This window comes from Saimiri boliviensis, chromosome 8 (genome assembly GCF_048565385.1).
Source record: "Saimiri boliviensis isolate mSaiBol1 chromosome 8, mSaiBol1.pri, whole genome shotgun sequence".
NCBI lineage: Eukaryota > Metazoa > Chordata > Mammalia > Primates > Cebidae > Saimiri > Saimiri boliviensis.
In genome coordinates this window covers 4,628,166-4,647,240 of record NC_133456.1, presented here as the reverse complement: position 1 = coordinate 4,647,240, position 19,075 = coordinate 4,628,166, and the positions used below count along the sequence as shown (strand labels likewise).

General features: G+C 41.8%; 2 protein-coding genes across 3 annotated transcripts in view; one reads left to right on the top strand and one right to left on the bottom strand.

Moving 5' to 3' along the window:
* The window catches only part of HESX1 (HESX homeobox 1), a 32,108-nt gene extending 13,897 nt beyond the window's left edge, over positions 1-18,211 (bottom strand). Inside the window, exons 1-2 of the mRNA XM_003936535.4 lie at positions 18,131-18,211; positions 16,901-16,941 (exon numbers count right to left, since the gene is read on the bottom strand). The gene's annotated coding sequence lies outside the window, so the exon portion shown is untranslated. The remainder of the gene's footprint in view (positions 1-16,900; positions 16,942-18,130) is intronic.
* Positions 18,212-18,356: 145 nt separating this feature from the next.
* APPL1 (adaptor protein, phosphotyrosine interacting with PH domain and leucine zipper 1) overlaps positions 18,357-19,075 on the top strand; it is a 44,950-nt gene continuing 44,231 nt past the window's right edge. The window contains exon 1 of one of the 2 annotated variants that reach the window (XM_039477336.2): positions 18,357-18,502. In XM_039477336.2, the coding sequence (XP_039333270.1) occupies positions 18,449-18,502 (54 nt within the window). In that variant the 5' untranslated portion in view covers positions 18,357-18,448. The remainder of the gene's footprint in view (positions 18,503-19,075) is intronic. The other variant, XM_039477335.2, reaches the window with a different exon arrangement.

Here is a 19,075-nt window from a genome sequence, read left to right as displayed (position 1 = left end):
ATAATATGATTATTGTTACCTAAAAATATGCCCATTTAAAAGATACTGAAGTATTTACAGGTGAAGTTTCATGGTATCTGGGTTTTGCTTTCAAATGTTTTAGGAAAACAGAAAGAAAACCAAGAAAGAGATAATTGAAGCAGGTATTATAAAATGTTGGTAAGTGTTGAATTAGAGAGACCGGTATATGTGGATTCACATTATTCTCTCTACTTATGTAAATATAAATAATAACATTCCCTTTAGTCTTCTAGGAGCACCAGTATGTACGCACACAATTATAATATAAGAAAATAAAGATACAGGCACAAGTGACTATGGGAATAGAAAATGGCCCAAATCTACTTGGGTGAGGTTGAATAGGACGGAGGAAGGGTTAAGAACCCTACTCTGATGTCAGATTATCTGAGTCCAAATTCCAGCTCTTCTTAGCTATGTGACTTTGAATATATAACTTAGCCTTTTTGAGCCTGTTTCTTCTGCCATAAAATGGGGATAATCACAGTGCCTAATTGAGAATCCAATATGTTAATATCTGCAAAGCTCTTGGAATAGAGACTCACACATAGTAGACATTATGTAAACTACTTGCTACTACTCATTTATTGCTGTTACCAATGCTGTTATAAAGGCTTTTCAGAGATGTCTTGAGGCAGAGATGTTTCAAGAAAAGATCAGAGAAAAGCAGCATAATATTAAGGCCCATCAGAGGTAGGGGGTGTGTGTGCTTGTCTGCTGAGGGGCAGGAGAGAAAGTTAACGTGATTCTCATATTTCTAGCTTAGATGACCAGGTGAATGATGGTATCCTTAATTAAGAAGAAAACATAGATGAAGGAGGGTTTATTAATCAAAATACAAATTGTATTTCTAATTATATAAACAAATGAGCAAGTGTTTAGCAAACTGAATTATTTCAGAATTAAGACAAAGTTCTCAGAACGAGGTGGTAAAATTCTAGCAAAAATGGACAGAATGTGATAAATGATAAAGATCTAAGAATACTTTAAGGAATAACCTTACCTAGAATAGTAAATGTTATTGTCATATATCTCACATATATAACCTAAATAAGTGAGTTAATTTTAGTACTAGAAGACTGCAAATAACATTTCAGAAATCAAGCAACTCAGAAATGCTTTAAATTAATTATATATTTCTAAAAGGTTGTAATAAAATAAGGCAGCTGCCATGGTTATCAATGGATTCTTCTAGGGAGGTATGAGAATTCTCAGTGGTATCTAGGTCCTCATAAAAGTAGGGATAGAAAAGAGCAAAGATGAACTTTGGAATATTTTACTTTGAGTGCCCAGAGGTCTTACTACTTTCCAGGACCCACAGTTTCTTCTTTTCTGCAGCCAAGACACCTATTTAATCATCTCTCTTTAAAAACAGAAAAATGTTAAGGCAAACATAAACAATTTAGCCATGTATCATGTTCATTGGTCTATTCGTGATTATAGCTATGTACCTAGTTTTAATTTTTAACATTTTTGATTTAATTTTGAAACAATCTCAAACTTACTTACAAGTTTCAAGTACAGTCCAAAATCTCTCCAACCATTTGAGAGTAATTGTTGACATGATGCCCCATCAACCCTGAATAGTGTTTTTCCTGCAAAGAAGGACTTCCTCCTAATCACAATCAAACGATCAAAATCAAGAAATTAACATTGATTACATCACTACCATGTTATCATCAAACCCCATTCAAGTTTCACTCATTTCCCCAAATAACATCCTTCACAGTAAAATAATCCAGTTCAGAATCACACATCATCTTCAATTGTGTCTCTTAAGTCTCATTGAATCAGCAACAGATCCTCAGTATCTTGATCTTCATGACCTTGACACTTTTTGAAGATTATAGTCAGCTACTTTGTAGAATGTCCTTCATTTAGGGTTATCTGGGCTGGGCACATTGGCTCACGCCTGTAATGCCAGCACTTTGGGAGGCCAGAGGCCGAGGTGGGCAGATCACTTGAGCCCAGCAGTTAGAGATCAGCCTGGTAAAAGAGGGAGACCTTATAGCTACAAAAAACACAAGAATTAGCCAGGCATGGTGGTGTGCATCTGTAGTCCCAGCTACCTGGGAGACTGAGGTAGGAGGATCACCTGAGCCCAGGAGGTCAAGGCTGCAATGAGATACGATCGTGCCACTGCACTCCAGGCTAGGTGACAGAGTGAGACCCTGTCTCAAAAAATAAAGATAAAGTTATATCTGATGTTTCCTCGTGACTAGATTCAGGTTGAGCATCTTTGGTAGGAATGTCACAGAAGAAATGCTGTGTTCTCATTATTTCCAATCAGGTGGCACATGATTTTTATATGTCCCATTACTGGTGATATTTAATTTTGATTGAGATGGTGTCTGCCAGGTTTCTCCACTGTAAAGTTACTCTTTTCCCCTTTATAATATTTTGTGAGGAGGATATGCTTAAAACCTATATAAATATTGTTTCTCATCAATTTTTTTATTTGTATCATTTATTTATATCAGTATGGACTCACAGTTTCCTATTTTAATAGGTTATAATCTCATTATTACGATGTTCAAATTTCCCCAAATTTGGCCGATGGGAGTCCCCTGAAAGTCTGACACATCATTTTTTAACACTTCTACTTTCTGGCATAACAAGATGTCCCAGGTACATCTTGTTCTTTTTTTCTTCCAGGGATTTAGGATAAGCCATTCCTCCAACGAGCCCTCCAAGCTTCTTTGTAGTGGAGAATGGTGTTTGGAGGCCAAAATCTGGGCCGTATGTGTGTTCATTGCCATTGAGTCATCTCTGCTCCCAGGCCCTCTCAACAGAAGAGCTAAGAAACATAAGCATGTGATACATATATACATTTATATCTACATTTATTTCCATATATTTATTGACATCTATGAGTTCACATGGATACTTCTAATTCCAATCCAGCACCAGTGGGTTCATTCTAATTTTCACCCTTTCCATATTTGTAATGCCTTTGACAGTGAGAAACATGGCTTCCATTTTCGTCAATATATTTACTTACTTGATCTGTCCCATGTATTTAGCCAAACTTTCATTGCCATCACCTTTTACTCACAGAGATGCCTTCCTTACCTCACTTGAGGACCAATCCCCGAGTGCTTCCCCCAAAAGCCCTTCTCTTTCTACTTGGGGTTTCAGAGGACACCCTAGACCTAGCCATGCTCCACAGGAATGCTGTTTTCACCTTGCTCTGAGGTTCAGGGCTCTGATACCCTGCACCAGGCTTCCCTCCTTTGTGGGTACTTCCCTCACCCCTTGGGTTCTGAAATCCTGCACCAAACTCCCACCTCACACAAAGCTCTCCTCATGATGCTTGGGCTCCAAACTGCCCTCTCATGCAGATGCTCTCTTCACCCCACTTTTGTTCCAACATCCTGCCACCAAATACCCTCTTTACCATTCTTGTCCTCTGACAACCCCCTCCACACCTGCCTCACCTTGCACAGGCTCTGACACCTCACAGCAGGCCACTCCTCTGTGTGGATGCCCTCCTCACAGAGCTTGGACTCCAACACCCTGTTCTTTCCCCATGGCTTCTCCACTCTATACCTACTCCTACTTTACCTGGCCCCACCTAATGGCTTTAAGGCTGAATTAGTTCTCAGGAAGAGAAGAGGAAAAACTACAAACCCATTTGTCTTTACTTTTTAGCTTTTATTTTAGGTTCAGGGGTACACATGTAGGTTTGTTCCATAGTTAAAACTGTGTCATGGGGTTTCTTGTACAGATCCTTTCATCTCCCAGGTACTAAGCCTGGTACCCAATAGTTATTTTTTCTGATCTTCTTCCTCTTTCCTACCTCCACTCTCAGGCACATCCCAGTGTCTGTTGTTTCCCTCTTTGTGTCTATGGATTCTCATCATTTAGCTTCCATTTGTAAGTGAGAACATTTGGTATTTGATTTTCTGTTCCTGCGTTAGTTTGCTAATGATGATGGTCTACAGCTCCATCCATCTCATTCTTTTTTTTTTTTTTTTTTGAGATGGAGTTTCACTCTGTCCCCCAGGCTGGAGTGCAGTAGCGTGATCTCGATTCACTGCAACCTCCACCTCCTGGGTTCAAGTGATTCTCCTGCCCCAGCCTCCCGAGTAGTTGGGATTATAGGCATGCACCACCACGCCTGCCTAATTTTTGTATATTTAGTAGAGATGGGGTTTCGCTATGTTGGCTAGGCTGGTCTAGAACTCCTGACCTCAGATAATCCACCTGCCTTGGCCTCCCAAAGTGCTGAAATTATAGGCATGAGTCACTATGCCTCTCCAATCGTATTCTTTTTTTTTTTTTTTTTTTAAGGTCTGCATATTCCATGGTATGTATGTACCACATTTTCTTTCTCTTTCTTTCTTTCTTTCTTTCTTTCTTTCTTTCTTTCTTTCTTTCTTTCTTTCTTTCTTTCTTTCTTTTTTTTGAGACAGAGTCTCACTGTGTCATCTGGGCTGGAGTGCAGTGGCACCATCTCGGCTCACTGCAACCTCCACCTTCTGGGTTCAAGTGATTCTCCTGCCTCAGCCTCCCAAGTAGCTGGGACTACATGCTCCTGCCACCACGCCAGCTAATTTTTGTATTTTCAGTAGAGATGGGAGTTCACTATTTTGGCCAGGCTGATCTTGAACTCCTGACCTTGTGATCCACTCACCTCAATGTCCCAAAGTGCTGGGATTACAAGTGTGAGCCACCACACCTGGCCCCACATTTTCTTTATCCAGTCTACCACTGATGGGCCTTTAGGTTGATTCCATGGCTTTGCTATTGTGCATAGTGCTGCAATGACCATTCACATGCATGTATCTTTATGGTAGAATGATTTATATTCCTTTGGGTTTATACCCAGTAATATGATTACCGGGTGGAATGGTAGTTCTGTTTTTAGCTCTTTAAGGAGTTACCACACTGCTTTCCACAAAGGCTGAACTAATTTACACTCCCACCAACAGTGTATAAATGTTCCCTTTTCTCTGCAAGCTTGCCAGCACCCGTTTTTTGTTTGTTTGTTTGTTTGTTTTTGTTTTTGTTTTTGTTTTTTTAGCCACCATGCTTGGTCCTAGTTTGTCATTTATCTTTAACTTTACCTGTATTTTTCTTTGTATGCAGAATATTTTTTTAAAGTTGTCAGATTCATACATCTTTTCTTTCATAGTTATGGGTTTGAGGTCGTATTTCAAAAGGGCTTCTGATTACAGGATAAAAAAATGTATATATATATGTGAGTATATATGTGTGCGTGTATACATATATATCTCTATATACCTACACATATATATAATTTCCCCCTATATTTTCAACTGGTAGGTAGGTTTTTTTTTTTTTAGAAAGAAAAAAAGAATAAGAAAAAGAATAAAGAAGAGGAAAAAAGAGAAAGAGGAAGAGGGAGAGAGAATGGGGGTATTGCTTTGTTGCCCGGGCTAGAATGCAGTCTAAATATGGGTATGCCTATAATTGTCCTTAATAATGGAGACATGAAATAAAATGAGGGAAGAAAATAACAAACAAGGAGCCAACCAACATTTCGTTTAAACTTCTAAGTTGATATGATGTGGTACTGATAAGAGTGTATATTTTGTGTAAAGTGGAGAGTTCTATAAATGTTAATTACATTTACTTGTTCCAGATCTGAGTTCAAGTCCTGGATATTGTTGTTAATTTTCTGTCTCATTGATCTGTCTAATATTAATGTTGAAGTCTCCCACTATTATTGTGTGGGAGTCTAAGTCTCTTTATAAGTCTTGTATGTCTGGGTATTCCTGTATTGGGTGCATATATATTTAAGATCTTTAACTCTTGTTGTTGCGTTATTCTTTTATCATCATATAATGTCCTTCTTTGCTTCTTTTGATCTTTGTTGCTTTAAAGACTATTTTGTCAGAGGCAAAAATTGTAACGTCTGCTTTTTATTTATTTATTTTTGCTCTCTGTTTGGTTGGTAAGTCTCTCTCCATCCCTTGTTTTGAGTCTTTGTGTATCCTTGAATGTGAGATGGGTCTGGATGCAGCATACCGATGGGTTTTAGTTTTGTGTCCAAATTGCCTGTCTGTCTTTGAATTGGGGAATTTAGTCAATTTAAATTTAGAATTAATAATGATATATGTGAGTTTAATACTGCCATTTAATATTAGCTGGCTATTTTGCCCATTAGTTGATGTAAATTCTTCATTATATTGATGTTCTTTACTTTTTGGTATTTTTTAGAAAGGCTGATACTGTTTGTTCCTTTCTATGTGTAGTGCTTCTTTCAGAAGCTCTTGTAAAGCAGGCCTGGTGGTGATGAATTCTCTGAGTGCTTGCTTGTTCACAAAAAACTTTATTTTTCCTTCACTTATGAAGCTTAGTTTGGCTGGATGTGAAATTCTTGGTTGAAAGTTCTTTTCTTTAAGGATGTTGAATATTGGTCCCCACTCTCTTATGGCTTGTAGAGTTTCTGCTGAAAGATCTGCTGTAAGTCTGATAGGCTTCCCTTTGTGGGTAACCTGACCTTTCTCTCTGGCTGCCCTTAGTATTTTCTCCTTCATTTCAACCCTGGTGAATCTGACGATTATGTGCCTTGGAGTTGCTCTTTTTGAGGAATACCTTTGTGGTGTTCTCTGTATTACCTGGAGTTGAATATTATCCTGCCTTACTAAGTTGGGAAAATTTTCCTGAATAATATCCTGAAGCGTATTTTCCAGCTTGGATTCATTCTCTTCGTCACATTCAGGTACACCTATCAAGCGTAGATTAGGTCTTTTCACATAGTCCCATATTTCTTGGAGACTTTGCTCGTTCCTTTTTATCATTTTTTCTCTAATCTTGTCTTCTTGTTTTATTTCATTGAGTTGGTCTTCGACCTCTGATATCCTTTCTTCTGCTTGATCAATTCTGCTGTTAAAACTTGTGCATACTTCACGTAGTTCTCATATTGTGTTTTTCAGCTCCATCAATTCACTTATTTTCCTCTCTAAATTTTGTATTCTTGTTGACATTTCGTCAAACATTTTTTCAAAGTTCTTAGTTTCTTTAGATTGTGTTAGAACAAGTTCTTTTAATTCACAAAAGTTTCTTATTATCCACATTTTGAAGCCTGCTTCTGTAATTGGAACACACTCGTTCTCCATCAAGCCTTGTTTCGTTGCTGATGAGGAACTGGGATCCCCTGCTAAGGGAGAGGCGTTCTGATCTTGGGTATTATCAGCCTTTTTTGACTGTTTTCTTCCCTTCGTTGTGGATTTATCCATCTGTGGTCTTTATAATTACTGTCTTTGTAATTGGGTTTCTGAGTGGACGTCCAACTTATTGATTCTCAGCGCCGAAATCTGAGCAACCCACTGCGCTGACTAAATCAGCTGCGTTAAGATTGATGGTGCTTTTCTGACTCTGCACCAAGAACCGATGCTCCGAGGCGTCGGCAAAACCGCCTCGCCGGTCACAAGAGTCGCGCTGGCGACCCGCGGGGCTCCTCCGCTGGGAATCTCCTGGTGCGTGAGCAACAAGAATTCATGTGAAGGTGTGGTGTCCTCTCGTTCTTTGCATTTTCACTGGGAGCTACAATCCCGAGCTGCTGGTGATCAGCCATCTTGGATCTCTCTCCTTTTTTTTTTTTTTTACTTTTTAATAGTAGCCATTCTGACTGTTATTTCCCTCTTTGTATCTAAGTGTTCTCATCATTTAGCTCCCATTCGTAAGTGAGAACATGTGGTATTTGGTTTTCTGTTCCTGCATTAGTTTGCTAATGATGATGGCCTACAGCTCCCTACAGATGGTATCTCATTGTGGTTTTGATTTGTATTTCTCTAATGATCAATGATATTGGGCTTTTTTCATATGCTTGTAGGCCGCATGTATGACTTCTCTGAAAAGTGTCTGTTCATTTCCTTTGTCCACTTTTTAATGTGGTTGTTTTTTCCTCATAAATTTGTTTCAGTTTCTTATAGATGCTAGATATTAGACCTTTGTCAGATGCATAGTTTGCAAAAATTTTCCCCCATTCTATAGGTTGTCCATTTACTCTACTGATAGTTTCTTTTGCTGTGCAGAAGCTCTTAAGTTTAATGAAATCCGATTTGCCAATTTTTGCTTTTGTTACAATTGCTTTTGGCATTTTCATCCCAAACTCTTTGCCTGTTCCTATGTCCAGAACGGTATTGCCTAGGTTGTCTTCCAGGATTTTTGTAGTTTTAGGTTTTACATTTAAGTCTCAATCCATCTTGAAATGATTTTTGTATATGGTATAAAAAAGGGGTCCAGTTTCAATCTTCAGCATATGGCTTCCCAGGTATCCCAGCACCATTTATTGAATAGGGAGTCTTTTCCCTAATGCTTGTTTTTGTCAGCCTTGTTGTAAACCAGATGGTAGTAGGTGTGCAGCCTTATTTCTGGACTCTCTATTCTGTTCCATTGGTCTGTGTACCTGTTTTTGTACTAATACCATGCTGTTTTGGATACTGTAGCCCTGAAGTATGGCATGAAGTCGTATTTTATAACTTTTTTAGACTAAAGCATTATCTTAAGACATTGCTTTTGGTCCTGTATATAGTGAATGTGATTTAGCTAAATCACTAATGTAGTTTTTTTCCCCCTTTAAATCAAAGCATCTTGTAAAGGATTAAATTTACTTAAGACAAAGTAAGCCAAAGTTAATTTGCCATTTACTTATTTATTTATTTTTTCTGAGACAGAGTTTCTCTCTGTTGGCCAGGCTGGAGTGCAGGGGTACGATCTCAGCTCACTGCAACCTCTGCCTCCCAGGCTCAAGGAATTCACCCACCTCAGCCTCCCGAGTAGCTGGGATTACAGGCGTGTGCCATCACTGCCCAGCTAATTTTTATATTTTTCATAGAGACGGAGTTTCATCATATTGGCCAGGCTGGTCTTGAACTCCTGACCTCAAATGATCCACCCACCTGGGCCTCCCAAAGTGCTGGGATTACAGGCGCCAGCTACCCATAATTTATTATATCATATGTCACCAATTCTCCAGTTTCCCCAACATTTGTTTCAAATTGCTACCTCTGTTAAAGGTGTTTTGTCTAAAATTAGGGTCAAAGCTAAAGTCCTCACACTGAGCCACAAGGCTTTGCCTGATGTGGCCTCCTCTCCCCTTCTTTACTCCTCAGGCTTTCCCCTTGCTTGCTATACTGTCATCTTGCTCTGTGCAGTTCTTGAACCAGGCCAGGCCAGGCTACTCCTACCTTAGGGGTGAGGGCTTCTGCCCTGGTGGTCTCTCTTTCTGGAATGCCTGCTCCCTAGACACCCCATGGCTCATTCCTGCCACTCGAAGTTTTTGTTCAGATGTTACTTTCTAGCCCATTCTGAAGAACCTATTTCAAATTGCAGCTGCCCCAGCTCTGTTTTCTCTTTTTTTTTTTTTTTTTTTTGAGACAAGGACTTGTTCTGTCACCCATGCTAGAGTGCAACCTCTACTCCATGGCTCACTGTAGCCTCCAACTCTCCAGCTCATGTGATCCTCCCATCTCAGCCTCCCAAGTAGCTAGGATTATAGATGCACACCACCATGCCCAGGCAATTGAACATTTTTTTTTTTTTGTAAAGATGGGTTCTTGCTATGTTGCTCAGGCTAGTCTTGAACTCCTGGGCTCAAGTCATTCTCCCACCTCAGCCTCCCAAAGTGCTGGGATTACAAGCATGGGCCACTGTATCTGGTCTTCCCTATTCTATTTTTTATAGCACTTATGACATTTTAATAAAACATCTCTTTATTTTATATATAAGATAAGGTTCACCCAGGCTGGAGTGCTAGGGTACAATCATAGCTCACTGCAGCCATGTAGCTGCAATATGCTATACTTCTAATACTACTTACTATGTTGATTTTTTATTGTCTGTCTTTCTCCCCACCATATCTACTAACCTATAGCTCCAGAAGGGCAGAGATTTTTTTTTTATTGCATTTTAGGTTTTGGGGTACATGTGATGAACATGCAAGATTGTTGCATAGGTACACACATGGCAGTGTGCTTTGCTGCCTTCCGTCCCCTCACCTGTATCGGTCATTTCTCCCCATGCTATCTCTTCCCACCTCCCCACCCCCCGCCCCTCCCCCATTTCTCCCCAACGGACCCCAGTGTGTAGTGCTCCCCTCCCTGTGTCCATATGTTCTCATTGTTCAACACCCGCCTATGAGTGAGAATATACGGTGTTTGATTTTCTGCTCTTGTGTCAGTTTGCTGAGAATGATGGTTTCCAGGTTCATCCATGTCCCTACAAAGGACGTGAACTCATCGTTTTTGATGGCTGCGTAATATTCCATGGTGTATATGTACCACATTTTCCCTATCTAGTCTATCATCGTTGGGCATTTGGGTTGGTTCCAGGTCTTTGCTATTGTAAACAGTGCTGCAATGAACATTCGTGTGCACGTGTCCTTGTAGTAGAATGATTTATAATCCTTTGGATATATACCCAGTAATGGGATTGCTGGGTCAAATGGGATTTCTATTTTTAGGTCCTTGAGGAATCACCACACTGTCTTCCACAATGGTTGAATTAATTTACATTCCCACCAACAGTGTAAAAGTGTTCCTATTTCTCCACATCCTCTCCAGCATCTGTTGTTTCCCGATTTTTTAATGATCGCCATTCTAACTGGTGTGAGATGGTATCTCAATGTGGTTTTCATTTGCATTTCTCTGATGACCAGTGATGATGAGCATTTTTTCATATGTTTGTTGGCCTCCTGTATATCTTCTTTTGTAAAGTATCTGTTCATATCCTTCGCCCATTTTTAAATGGGCTTGTTTTTTTCTTGTAGATCTGCTTTAGTTCTTTGTAAATTCTGGATATCAGCCCCTTGTCAGATGGGTAGGCTGCAAAAATTTTTTCCCATTCTGTTGGTTGCCGATTCACTCTACTGACTGTTTCTTTTGCCGTGCAGAAGCTGTGGAGTTTGATTAGGTCCCATTTGTCTATTTTGGCTTTTGTTGCCATTGCTTTTGGCGTTTTGGTCATGAAGTCCTTGCCTACACGTATGTCCTGAATGGTTTTGCCTAGATTTCCTTCTAAGGTTTTTATGGTGTTAGGTCTGATGTTTAAGTCTTTAATCCATCTGGAGTTAATTTTGGTGTAAGGTGTCAGGAAGGGGTCCTGTTTCTGCTTTCGGGCAGATTTTTTTTATTGTTTTGTTCATTATTTAATAAATATTTGTTGAATGAAGACAGCAATTCCCTGAGGTAGTTTGAATCCTAAATTAATGGCGCCATCTAGTGTTCCAGGAAGGATGTGTGACTTAACCCTGAGAGTCATATTTGCATAAGTCATGGGATAAATAGTACTGATATAATGAATTCTGTTACTCTGTTTTTGACTGCCCTCTGTAGCTCTGAAAATATTAAAATGTTTTCAGTGATCAAACAGGCACAGGACATATTAACTTCCCTAAAAGCATTTTTTTTTGAGACAGGTTATTGCTGTCACCCAGGCTGGAGTGCAGTGGCAAGATCATGGCTTACTGTAGCCTCAGCCTCCTGGGCTCAAGCAATCCTCCCACTTCAGCCTCCCGTGTAGCTGGGACTACAGGCGTGTGTCACCACACCTGGCTAATTTTTATTATTTATTTATTTTTGTGTGTGTGTGTTTTTTTTTTTTTTTTTTTTTTTCTGAGACAGAGTTTTGCTCTTGTTGCCCAGGCTGGAGTGCAATGGCACAATCGCAGCTCACTGCAACCTCTGCCTCCCAGGTTGAAGTGATTCTCCTGCCTCAGCCTCCCAAGTAGCTGGGAATACAGACATGTGCCACCATGTCCAGCTAATTTCATATTTTTAGTAGAGATGGGGTTTCTCCATGTTAGTCAGGCTGGTCTCAAACTTCTGACCTCAGGTAATACACCTGCCTCGGCCTCCCAAAGTACTGGGACTACAGGCATGAGCCACCATGCCCAGCTAATTTTTAAAGTTTTTGTAGAGACACTCTCTTACCATGTTGCCTGGGTTAGTCTCAAACTACTAGGCTCAAGCAATCCTCCCGCCTCAATCTCCCAAAATGTTGGGATCACAGGTGTGAGCCACTGCCCCCAGCCTAAGAGCAATTTTTTTTTCCCCACTGATTTGACTGTTCCTTCTAGAATTCCTGTGTGAGGTAAGCATTATGAAAGTCTTCTTTACCTTTGGGGCACCTCCACCTCCTCACTGCCAGAAAAAAAAAAAAAAAAAAAACCCTCTCAAAAACCTCAAAATGGCAATAATCTTGGCTATTTTGGTAATTGTTTTGGTATAATTCTCCTCCAGCATTTCAAAGTACATATTTATTTATTTTGAAATTTTGGTTTTGGCCTCAAAAGCCCCCAAATCCAAGTGGTAAAACACTAGCAAGGGTAACTAGTATTATTTAAAATAGCATCAGAATTCTCTAAGGTAATGAGCCCAATCTTCTGATTTAGAAAATATTGAGTTTTAAAAACATATGATAGGGACACAAACAAAACCTTCCTTAAAACCATTAAAATATTTTAATATTTAATAGTTGAAAACCAAAAAGTTAATCAGTTCATTTTTACTGAATGCTTATTGTGCTAGCAGCTACTCTGAAAGCTCATTAATTATCTTAACAACCCTATTAATGTAGGTTCTCTAGTATTAAGCTCCGCTTTTCAGATGACTGAATGGAGAAACAGAGAAGTTAAGTAACTTGACTAAAGTCACAGAGCTACTAAACAGTGGAGCCAGAATTTAAATCACAGCCCAAGCCCATGAGTTCATAACCATGTTCTCATCTACCTCCCTACAGAAGGGGAATGATGCTGTTTTGTGTCAAAGTTCTTGGCCTAATGAAACTAATTAATTAATTAACGTAGTTTTCTACAAAGGAATCAAGGCAACCATAAAGAAACAAAAGCATAGACAATTTTCCTAGAAGTAAGGTTTTTTTTCTTTTTACAGTCAAGAAGTTGAAGCTGCAGAATTGTCCCATGTTCTAAGGATGCTATGGCAATGAGCAAAAGCGACATCAAAGTCAAGGTCAAAGGCAGAAGCTAGTTTGCAGTGGCATAATGAAGAACCATTTGGTCCTTACTGCCCTCCCTTACCGCTTTTTACAACCCATTGCTCAGAACTTTTTGTTCTACTATCCAATTGTCCAAAACTTCCCCCTACTCTGCTACTGGCTGTCATGTTTTAAAATAGATTAAATGACTCAAGTGCCCAAATTACCAATTTTCTTGAAATCTGCTATTTCCTGAATCTGCTTTATCTCAGCCAGGTAATAAAATAATAATCGAATTATCTGTTAAAGTTAGTCCTATTAAGGAGTGATTTACTAGGTAACACCCAGAATTTTTTGCATTATACATTATACTCTTAAAAAGGAGTATGAATTTCCCAGAATTTTGGAATGATGGACTCTTTCAGAGGATATTTGTGAGTAGGTGGTTTCCAGGCTCATTAACCTGGAAATGATGTCCCTCTCACCACACTCACCTGGAATATAGGATTCCTTTTCTAAATGTTTGCTTGACTCTTTATTTTTTGTTAATTCTTTTTTCTTCTTTAGACCGAGTCTTGCTTTGTCACCCAGGTGGAAGTGCAGTGGTGCGATCTCAGCTCACTGCAACCTCCGCCTCCTGGATTCAAGCAATTCTCCTGCCTCAGCCTCCCGAGTAGCTGGGATTACAGGCACCCCCCACTATGCTTGGCTAATTTTTGCATTTTTAGTAGAGATGGGGTGTCACCATGTTGGCCAGGCTGGGGTCTCGAACTCCTGACCTCAGGTGATCCACCCGCCTCGGCCTCCCAAAGTGCTGGGATTACAGGTGTGAGCCACCACGCCCAGCTAATTTTTAAATTTTTTGTAGAGATGCTGTTTTACCATATTGCCCAGGTTAGTCTCAAACTCCCACCCACCTTGACTTCCCAAAGTGCTAGGATTATAGCATGAGCCACTGTGCCCACCTGAGTCTTTAAATTTTTAAAATACAAAGTGATTTGGGAAAGAGAAATATCTATTCTCCATCTTGGATAGAGTTTTTCCTCATGTGGTTTGTGTGTTATCCTCTTCAGACTTTACTGGAGAGATTCCCAGCCCTAACTCTGACCTACTACACTAAAATCTTCCAGCAAGGCTCAGGAATCTGTATTCTAACAATGTTCTCAGATGATTTTTATGTGTGTGTAAGTTTGGAAACCACTGACCTAAAGGATAATTTTTAAAAGTAAAGCAACAGCATCATTTGGATTATTGGATTCTTTCCTATTACAGATCACAGATGAGAACTTCAAGGAGTATCATGTAAAAACCTAATTATAAGACCAAATATAATTTTAGGAAACTAATAATTAACAACTCTATTTACAAGACTGCATGTCCTTTCGTTGTAAATTATACGTGTGAAATGTCTCAAGGTATACATGTGAAACATCTCAAAGAAATCTTTGGTGGATGTTGTTTAATCCTGACTTGCCTTCCATAAAATTAACCAGTTATTGCCCAAAGTTTTTACTACCCACACATGAGTCTCCAGTAACCCCTAAGGCAGTCTCTGAACAAGCCTAATTTCTTGTATTAAAAAAAACTGGCTTAAAATGAACTGAGTTTGGGCCGCTCAGGCCTGTAATTCCAGCACTTTGGGAGGCCGAAGCGGGAGGATCACAAGGTCAAGAGAAGGAGACCATCCTGGCCAACACGGTGAAACCCCGTCTCTACCAAAAATACAAAAACTAGCCAAGCGTGGTAGCGTGCACATGTAGTCCCAGCCACTCGGGAGGCTAAGGCAGGAGAATCGCTTGAAGCTGGGAGGCAGAGATTGCAGTGAGTCAAGATCCGCTGCTGCACTCCAGCCTGGTGACAGAGCAAGATTCCGTCTCAAAAAAAAAAAAAAAAAAGAAATGAACTGAGTTTGGTTAACTGTACAAAACTTAGGCTGATTAAACTTAAACCGGTTATCTATAGGGCCGTGGGGCCCTGCAGGGTCATGGGGTGTCCTTTATGCTGTGCTGAGGTGCAGGATCCGAGAAGCAAAGAGACAGGACACTGAAGAAATGGTGAAGAGTATCTGGACTCGGGGGGCCACGCCACCCCTGAGTGGAGGTCAGCGAGAGCCCCAAATGCCCAGAAGCATCTGTATTATCACGACCCCAGAAGCAGGGTCGTGAGTGAGGTCATCATCTATAGGCTTAGTAATAGGGCATACATAATCACGTGAGTCACAAGCAAGGGGGCCACCCCATTATGTCACAGACAGAGGTGGGCCCTGTGCAGTAGGGGCATGCCATGTGCAGTAGTAGGGGGTCGTGTAGAGAAAAAGGGTCCACCTCCATTAGGTCACCAAGGCAAGGAGGTGGGCTATGTGCAATAGGTGTCGTGCGAAACACTTCTTATCTGGGGGCTGGAGACTTCAAGAGTTCTAATGGCAGAATACTGTAAGCCAATGCAGTGGGAACTGACAAACTTGTGCTCTTAAGATATTTATGGGAAGATGATTTGCACTAGCACAGAAGTGAGAAAAGACTGACAGGGTGTACAGCCACTGTGACTGGTCAGACCAGAGGGGTTCTTCTCCCGCGGTTACTTCCAGGATCTCAGGCCTGAGGCCTACTTTCCACAGGAACTGGATGCAAGGTACTCCAACTCCTTTATCAGGAGGAGAGGCTCTTGCTCCAAGCCTGCCATACAGCGTATGTCCTTTCAGGCAGGGACGCCACCGGCTGGGTCTTTGGTTCTTGTCCTGGTCTAGCTGTTTTCCCATGTACTGCTTCTGATCTGTGACTGCCCTAGGCATTCCTCCTACTACAAACTACTATATGGTTATATAGAGGGGTTCTATAAATCAGCACTAAACGTGTCAGTACAGCTCTGACTATAATACCTATATGATTATATAGAAAGATTATATAGAACTAAGTACAAGTTCTAGATATAAGTATTAAGTATGATCATATAAGCTGGATATATGTAAGGTGTAAGTTATACTTCAGGTACTAATTCTATAAACTAATATATGATCATATTTAAAGGATTATATAAAGGAAATAGCTGAGTAATAACACTATAAGATATTCTTCAGGCACTAATTGTGTTTGGGGTCTGGACAGTTCTCCTTCCTCTGTGCCCCTGGGAGGTGTTATCCACAGTTATCAAAAAGGACTGTGAATTCTGCAGCTTTGGAGATGTTTTAACCTAGGAAATACAACCACATTTTTGGATCAGCAGGGTATAGTGACCTAACGCTAGAGAATCCAAATAGAAGGTTAAAACTGGATTCTAGTCCAAATAGGTTAAAACTAGATTTGACTAAACCTACCTCTCCACCCAATTGAATGTAAACCTGTTTTTTTGTTATTTTATAACCAGAATTCCTTGCCATTCTGCGATAATGTAATGGTCTCTTGAGAATCCTTTACAGAAACACAGTTTTATTTGTACATAACATCCTAAAAATGAAATCATTTAACTTGATAATATCACACCCAGATAATTCAGATACCTAATAACATTTTTCATTGTAATTATTTGGTTTGGCCAAGTTAATTGGGTAACAAGTGCTTTTCTTTTTTTTTTTTTTTTTTGAGACGAAGTCTTGCTCCATCGCCCAGGCTGGAGTGCAGTCTTGTAATCTCAGCTCACTGCAACCTCTGTCTCCCAGGTTGAAGCAATTCTCCTGCCTCAGCTGCCAGAGTAGCTGAGACTACAGGTGCGTCACCATGTCCGGCTAATTTTTGTATTTTTAGTAGAGATGGGGTTTTGCCACATTAGCCAGGCTGGTCTCAAACTCCCGACCTCAGGTGATCCACCTGCCATGGCCTCACAAAGTGCTGGGATTACAGGCCTGAGCCACAGTGCCCCAACTTTTTTTTTCTTATACTTTGTTTACATCCTTCCTTTACTCCTGATTCTTATCAGTTGTCACTACCTTTGTTCTCCTTCATTTAAAATCTAACTCAGTTCAGTCAGGAAGGTCAGTTACCTTGAAAGTCTTCCTTCTTTAGAGCTAGGATGCATGGTGTTCTTGCTCGTAGAGTAGAAATGAGATATCAAGGAAAAAGAGCCTATAATACAACTGGGAACCCTTAACTCATTGTAAGAACTGACTCCAAACTAACTTCCTCAAAAACTAAAGAACTCTTCCAGAGAGCGACTAGTTGATAGACAATCTAAGGGGAGAGCTTTTAAAGACTGTAACAGTAAAAATAATTCTGTAAAACTACAATGCAAGTCTACCCGACAAAACTTTAAAAATATAATTTTATCTTTCCTTAGATAGACCATAGGAAAATCTACTATCTTCGTTTAAAACATGTAACTTCTATTTGTTACTATATTTGGATTTGTGCTACTACTATTCTGGATTTGTTCCCATGCATCTGTGGAACCAGGCCCCTAATAATTTTTACTCAGCATCTCTGCTATTTCTTGAATGAAAATGGAATGGATTGGTGCAATTAATGGCTAGATGTTTAGAAGACCCTAGCTATTTTGCTATTTTCTGTGTATACTGATGAAAGCCTGTAACTTTACAGAGACATAAAGGAGCCAGGCTGCGAGACTGGGAAAGATGAAGAGGTAAGAGGAAGGGATGGGCTTGTAGCCTTCATCCGGTCGAATTCTCAATTTAGAGCTTCATTTTATTGTAAAATTAGAGGCTAAACCCATTTAAAGCCTCTTCCAAAACTTTTTGATGAAACAGAAATGCCAATCAGTTACCAACATAATTAACAGTGTATCCTGATTTTTAAAAGCTGTTTCCCTTTGCGATTTGTTGGAGTTGCAGCGTCAGTCCCGAAGGACTGACCTTGAGAAGCCAGGTAGGAACTGATAGACTGGCCAAACTAAGTCGTATGTTTTCAACGGAATATACCGATATTCAAGTGTCCAAAAACATAATTTCGAGCTGACTGTTCACAAGTTTGCCAGAAAGCCCTGTTACTGAGACAACTTCGGATCTCAGATACGCGAGTTGGTCAGCACCGTTCTGCCGGAGGGGATTAAGACTGGATGCTTCGAGCGGAGTTGGGAAGGTCACCATCTGAGGGAACCACAAGGCGCCAGCAGTAGGGACCTTTTTTCAAGGTCTCTGCAGGAAAATGTTGCCGGAAAAGTCAACCCGCTCCAAATTCCCCGGCGTGGCCCTCAGTCGAGGCTCCGGTTCCCTGCGTCGGCAAGCTGGGGAAGAGACCGTCCCCTACGATTTAGATACAAATGCAGGCGCGCAGGGAAGGCCAGCCCAGTGCAGACACCACCACCTCCGCCGCTTCCGACGCCCGCGCTCGCGGGAGAGACTGGCGCCGCACGGGAACCTCCGAACCAACGCCAACGCCGCAGCGCCGATGGGCGTCCCCGCGAGCCAATGGACGCGCCGCGAGGCGGGGCAGGGAGGCTGAGGGGGCGGGATTTCCCGCACGGCCGCCCGGCGCCTAGAGAAGAGGGCGGGTCGGGGTCAGCTGCTGCGGGCGGGCGGGCGCGGGGAGCTGTGGGCGGCCGCTGCGTGCCCTGCCGCCGCCCTCCCTCCGCCACGATGCCGGGGATAGACAAGCTGCCCATCGAGGAGACGCTGGAGGACAGCCCGCAGGTGAGGCGCGGGCGCTGGTGGGCGACGAGGGAGAGCCGGGCTGGCCGACCCCAGGCCTGGCGCCTGTGCCGCTCCCGCAGGTGCCCGCCCCGGCCCAGGTGGGCGCCGCCGCCGCCGCCGCCCGGGGCCCCCGCCCGTCGCAGGCCGCACCCGGAGCTGTCGAGGCTGGGCCCGCCGCCCGAGGCCCGCGTGGGCCTGCTCCGCTGGGCCGAGGGCCGCGGGCGGAGACCGAGCCGCTGGTGCTCGTGGGCCCGGCGTCACGTACGCGCGCGGGTCTGCTTTTTATTTGACGAAAGGCGCCGTTTGTATCGCCGCGATGTGAGGTGCTGAATCTCGATCCTGGAATTTTCTCCCCGAGCAGTGCAGAAGGGAGAGAAACCCTGGTAGCTTTATTTAATGATTTCCAAGGCTCAGCAAGCTAGGGAAGGGCATGGATCGTTTTTCGTCGGGAGAGGTTGAAAGGCTGTGTGTGGCTACTTAACGGCAAAGCCTGTGACGGGTTCCGGAGCCCAAGACCGCTCAGCCCCGCCGAGTGTGCCCGTGTCGCGGCCGTGAGTGTGGTCGCTGTTACTC